This window comes from Belonocnema kinseyi, chromosome 1, assembly GCF_010883055.1.
Source record: "Belonocnema kinseyi isolate 2016_QV_RU_SX_M_011 chromosome 1, B_treatae_v1, whole genome shotgun sequence".
In the NCBI taxonomy this organism is placed as follows: domain Eukaryota; kingdom Metazoa; phylum Arthropoda; class Insecta; order Hymenoptera; family Cynipidae; genus Belonocnema; species Belonocnema kinseyi.
Window position 1 is genome coordinate 86,700,726 of NC_046657.1, and position 6,591 is coordinate 86,707,316.

Below are 6,591 nucleotides of genomic sequence, written 5' to 3' on the forward strand. Positions count from 1 at the left end.
CCATTTTTCTTAACGAACAATTTTTTTTTTCAATTGGTTATAAAAACACGTAAACTCAGAACATGTGGACTGTGACTGCACCATATATCTAGTCGGGAGTGGCGCTGACTGAAAACAGATGATTTGGAGCGATTCGCGCGCCATATGTTGGTCATTATAAGGACTTATTGAACTACCCTCGTACCATCTGGTCGCGGAGCGGAATAGTTCTTCATCCCTCTTAATACTTTTTTCACCTCCTCGGTATTGATGGGTGGGCATTCTTCATCAGGTGTTATGATGTTCTCTCACAGCTCCTTGAAGCTATTCATGTTCTCTGAGTCTTTAGTCTATGCTGCACTTCGTAGATTTCTCTCCAAAATACTTTGACCTCCTCTGGTTTGGGCGGGTGGTCGACAGTAACTGGAGGCTCTTGGAAAAGTTGAGATGGATCAGAGAGAAACTGTTGATTTTCTCTGACCCCTTTGACTTGTTAAGTGTGTGATAACGGGTCCGGAGTTCGCGCGCCAACTTTCGCACATTGGCGGTAAAATTCCTGCCAGATCTGATGTTAATCACACACTGAATGCGGGACGCGTATTATTTTGCCCAGCCTATCTTTATGGCAAGTTGATGCATTCGTCTTTTGGTCTTATGATCAAGCGTGGGTTTAGTTTTACGGTTCGCATTGGCCAAAGCTCTCGCTGCATTATACATAAAACAATTGATAGTCCAGAGGTCGAATGCCTGGGGGAAAATGTCCAAAAAGCTCGTCATCCATTTCAGCCAGATCCTTACGCTTGAGAGAAACCTGGGTGTTGATGTTTCGCCAGGTCATGTAGCATCGCTCTTCCTCTATCGGATGCCTGCCCGCGGTTGGTTTTAGTGTCGCCTCTCTGTTGCTGGCTTGTTCTGTCTGTGGTATAGTAAGCGTTCCGCTTACATAACTCCTTTTTTGGAGTAGTCCGACATGGTTTAGCAGTCGTTGATGCAAGAAGTGCGATAGCTCTAGGTGTTTCTCGCACCACAGAGCATGCAGTCGTGTCATTTTTATACCGTTTAGGGGTCATACTCGCATCGTAGCACTCTAGGAAGTCGCGATTTACTCGCTTCGTCCACCTAAAGGTCCCGAGATTCCGTCGATCCATCTTATTGAATCCATTTTTATTAGCTCCCGCAGCTCTAGATTGGTCGACATTGTTGGCCGACCCATTGTCGGGAGCCCTGCGCATTCTGTTGCTTTGAAACGCATTTACTACAACCATGTTTGGTGTTCTTATTGTTGTTCCCACGAGAATCTAGGGAAAGGGTTTCATCCATCCTTGTAGAGCCCCACATGCAAGGACCCGAGGACGCGTTTGGTGGCTTTGTCATAGGCCTTTCGGTTTGATTCTAGAGGAATCAAAATCGAACCGAATATATATATCTTTGCATATAAATAAGATGCAAATAAAATACGACTTTTTAATTTCTGATTAGTCTTCTTTGTAACGCATGTACTTAAATCAATCGAGTTTTTAATTTTCACTTTATTGTATGTTGCTTAAAGTCGCCAGACCCCTCCCCCCCAAAGGGTTGAATTTCTTATTATTTCGAATATCTGATTCTAAGATGACCAATTTATAACTTTTTTATTTTTTGAAGTTAGACATTTTTACCTGCTTTCTTTCAAAAGTCTGGTACTAATCATACACCGACCACCGTTCCATAGAGTATAGACCAATGTTACGTTTATTGCAAGTGCCTGAGACTCTAAAACTCTAAGAGAGACAAATTTGAGATCCGGGAAATCCAGTAAAAGTTTATTGTGTTTCGGAAATTTTAGATATCACACTTTATAAACCTTTTATACCTATTTCTTTATATATATACATATGTGTGCGTAGGTAACATTTATTATACCTGTGCTCATTCTTTTACCTGTGCTAGTTAGTTAAGTATTATTATTAAGGCTAATAGAAGGAAGATAGACACCGTATAAGTAACGCGAGAATACCTAAATATAAGCAGTAAAGGGAACCCGGCGAAAGTGTAAATAATGTAGAATAGAAAAATTTAGGAAACCTTGATTGTGAGAAATTGGCGTTGACGTGGGGGGGGGGGCACTGGAAGAGGACCTGGGCGGTAATACCACGGCGAAGATCAACGGGGAAGTCGGAATCCTCTCATCATCCAGTGCTACACCATTTCATAACATAGGAACTGTCTGACAGCTATAAACACGGAGCAGACAGCACCATAATTTTCCACCAGTATCCATAGATAAAAGGGTTAGATATAAGGAGACTGCGCACCAAGTTCGCGCCACTCCTCGAGGTACAGATAGTACGAGGCGCTAGTTCGGCAATCGCCGGCGAGTGGCAGCACTGGCTGGACCATCGTAGCCCACACAGCCGACCCTGCAGCACTACGCAAATGAGCAACCACACTCTGGCAGGAGAGGGGAGGCTGGCAGCCATGTTATAGATGACAAATCCACAGCGAATAGCAACCCGAGCTCGCCCGTTGACACCAACCTTTCAAAGGAGGCCACGAAGGAGGTCGACAGGGTCTGACGGAAAATAGCGGCAAGACAACGGAAGCTAAGAGAAAAACGAGAGAGTCGGCTTGAGGACTAGCGATGCGAATAGCCTGAAATTCCCAACCGGCACGGACATTTTTAACATAGATGGAAAAGACTGGATGCCAGCAACCCGGTGGCTGACCAGTAAGTGGCCTTCTCACCTGTTTTAAGTGCCGTTCCCGGGTCAACCTGAGGGTTGACTGGACATTCCCAGCCTGACAACAATGAGTAAAAGTAGTCAGTAGATTGTCAGAGGGTGGACTGGGCATTCCCAGCCTGACAACCGCCAGTCAAAATAGTTTGTAGATTGTCAGGGGGATAACAGGGGGTACCCAGCCTGACCGCAGTTAGCCAAGATAGCTTGTAGATGCTCAGAAGCGGGTCAGGAGAGTCTTTCAACCACCAGTGTTTTTTACTGTAATCAAACTGTGCTTTTCTTTGTTATTATAATAATAAATAGGGTTTAGTTGTGTTTTATGAAACCTGAGTGTTTTAAGTAATTTTCTCTCTCTCGCCCGCGAGAATTACCCCTTCCTTCTTCTTAGTGTCTCGTGTCGATTTGGAGCTAGCATTCTTTCTAGGTAACGCCAGGACAACATAGTTGAGGTTCCGGTAGGGTGGACTCTACCTGGAGTAAAATAAATTAAAAGGAACTTCGAGGGTTTTTCGTGGGTCAGAAGTGTGTGACCCACGGAATCGGTCTATTCAGGCGTGATATATATTTTTTTAGGGTGCTTCGTTATCCTAAAATTGGGTTTTATTCTGTCTTCCAAAATTAAATTTTGAATATTGTGAAAATGGTTTTTTTAATACTAACTAGAAACATTTTCTGAGCGATAAATTACCATATGCACCATGGCAGTATAGTTGTTTTATAATCGGATTCCGATTTTACTATCCTTGCCTTCGGCTCAGGCGTCAAATTCTGCATCCTCGTATAAAGTTCAACTTTACTCTCTTGATACATTATGTACATTATGTATTTTTTAAAAATCCGTTCAAAAATGATAATCCAACTTCTCAAAGAAGAACCGAAAAGATCCATGACCTTCTATCAATGAATCAATGTCATTTTTCTATAGTGATAACTATTTTATAGTGTAATATTGATATTATTAAGCAACAACATATACCTTATACCTAATTATTTATATCAATAACCCATGCCCGCAAAAAACTAGAAGTTTTAATAGATCAATGTAGTCTGTCGAAGAATTAACTTGTCTATTGCATTTGTGCTCCTGCTTTCTTCTGAACCTACTTTCTTCTGGGACAGATTAATTTTTGAATATCGTATACCATATTTAATTTGGATCCAAAGTATCTTATATCCACTCACGTCCACCTATACATACACACATACATACATGCATACGCACATACATACATACACACACATGCAAACATACATATATATATATATAACTGTGTGTGATTTTTTAAATTTGTATTGATTCAGAGATGTGTTTATTTTGTACAATTATAAACCTTTCTTGATTAAATTCCTTATTAAATCCTTGAGCAGCATTCGCTGTTCAAGGAATGTGCCCTGGGGGGGGGGGGGTACAGATGAACTTTCATTTTCTGCAGTCCTGGTGTCCTAAAGTTTTTTAAGACGCAGAATACGAATCTGTAGTCAAAATTTGGATACTCAAAATAGCTGATCCAATGTGGCCACTCAACATTGAAAAATCGTGAACTACATCAATTTAAGTGAAACTTCGTATTTGGATGGGTTTTGAGCTAAGATGTGCGACTCGATGTTCAAAACTCAAAAGTTTAAAATATCTGATTCAGTTTGGCGACTTTAAATTGGAACGATCTGAAACTTGATATATTTTTACGGAAGTTCGTATCTTGGGGTTTCTCTCTACAGATATATACAGAGTACGAATTCATGGTCAAAATTTCACTAACTAATGTAGGGGCTAAAAGCAAACCTATTTCCAAAATTGTTTATTATGTGCATTACATCAGTTTATACGCATTGCTCGGATTTTTTGACATGTTTGAGCGGCCATATTGGATCAGAAATTTTCATCTTTGAAATTTTCACCAAGGAATCATATTCTGCGATCCGAAAAAATCTTAGGCAAAAGGTTTGGTAAATGTTGCAACGACGAACCGTGAGACCAGAAGCGATGGTTTCCTAGGGGTCGCAGGGGGCAATGCCCCGTCAAAAATTGACCAGGGGAGCCGAAATATTGGTTTTCCATTTTGTAAACTGGAATGATTAAATTCATCGGATTTTTCGAATTATTTCAAAAGTCTACCTCAAATCTTTGTGAAATAATCGAAATACTTGTAAAGTCTTTGGGAGATAAATTACATATTTCTTAAATCTTTGCGAAATATTTGAAAGGTTCGATAATGTTTGTGAAATTATTAAATCTTTGAAAATCATTGAAATATTTTTCAACTCTTTCAAATCTATCTGTAGTTTTTGTGAAGTAATTGACATCTTTTTGACATCTGTTAAATACATTCAAAATTTAGCGAAATATTTGTGAAACTTTTTTAATATCAGGGAAATTGAAACCTTTGAAAAATCTTGAAAAAACCTTTCTATATTGTTATATTTAGATGTTAACTATTCAAATAACTTTTTACTGCAATTAATTTAAAATGCATGTGATTTGAGCAAAAAAAGATAAAAAATATCCATTAAACGAAATTCCAAATCTTTAGCTTCTGTTTTTTGGCCGCTATTACGTAAAAAAAATCGTAAATAGAAAACTTTACGCATTTAAATAGTTCACATAGTTTGTGCACTTTGCTGCACATTGTTTTAAATTTGTTAATTATTACTTTAAAATCAATATTTTCCTTTTTTAAAAGCATTGTATCGCTCAGAGCATACCCAATCATAGTAGGAAAGAGTATTTCACAATCAATTCTTTGCCTTTTTTATAAAATTATTTAAGCTCAAACGTAAAAAATTTCTTCGTTTTGAGGTGGGTTAGAGTTGACTGTCCTAAAAATAGAAGTAACTTTATTTAAATACCTTTTTGTTTTATTGATATTATGTCTGGGTATTTTTCTTTTCAAACTACAATTTTTTGTCATACATTCGTGGCAATAATAGAACACAGGCATACCTGGATATGAAAACTACAAAATCATTTATTGTAACATTATGCTAGGTTTCGGAAATAAACTTCCAGTACATTTATTTTATATTTTTAACATAAACTTTTAGCAGTGTAGAACAATTTTTTTAAAAGGAATATGAAAAAATCATGCGTTATCTTGCAGATATATAACAGATTTTTTAAGATATCCAAAATTAGACTTCACACATGTTTTTTATCTACTCTCTGTTTACTTTGCTGAATATCCTGTAATAAACATGTTTCCAATATTAACAGAATGGCTAAGACATTTTGCCTCTTCGGTGCGTTCATACTGTCTCTATTATGTACCTCGATTTCCGATGTTGATTCATCAAATGATGCTGTTCATGATTTGGTTAATTTGCTGCCAGTGACAGATATCGTGATTCGTTCCGCCCATAATTATCTTCAGGAGCAGGAACAGCGATTGGCCAATCTCAGAAAGTAAGTCACCTATTTTCAATTTTTAGATACAATTTTGAGATCACCACCTTCTTTTCTTTCTTTATTCACATAATATACGTGTTAGTTTCAATTTTCTTTTATTCAATTAAATCAGGATAGTCAACCAATCGAAAAAACTGGGAAAAAGTCGAGACAAAGTTGAACCGGGAACACACTGGGATAAAGCCAATACTGAAGTAGTATACGGGAATTCGGGGACTTATTAACTTAGAATCAAGATTCTTATTTTCGGGTTTGAGTGAAGAATGGTAATAAGGCCTATACTGAATCTATTGACTCTATCATCAGGTTCCGAAAGCAACCGAAATCAGGTATAATTTATGTTCGAAGAAAAAGTATAACACGTGCACTAATGGTACTCGTCGACTTTAGATGAGGTTTTTTTTTCAAAAAGTAGTTTTTTTCATCTCTAACGTCAATAATGCTATATGACTCTATACGTATACTGACCATAATAGCCTTTTTCATGCA

General features: G+C 37.9%; 1 protein-coding gene across 1 annotated transcript in view; it reads left to right on the forward strand.

Moving 5' to 3' along the window:
* Positions 1–6,591, forward strand: part of LOC117170375 (prolyl 4-hydroxylase subunit alpha-2-like) — a 29,796-nt gene that overhangs the window by 5,649 nt on the left and 17,556 nt on the right. Inside the window, exon 2 of the mRNA XM_033357137.1 lies at positions 5,911–6,099. Coding sequence (XP_033213028.1) covers positions 5,912–6,099 — 188 coding nt within the window. The 5' untranslated portion in view covers position 5,911. The remainder of the gene's footprint in view (positions 1–5,910; positions 6,100–6,591) is intronic.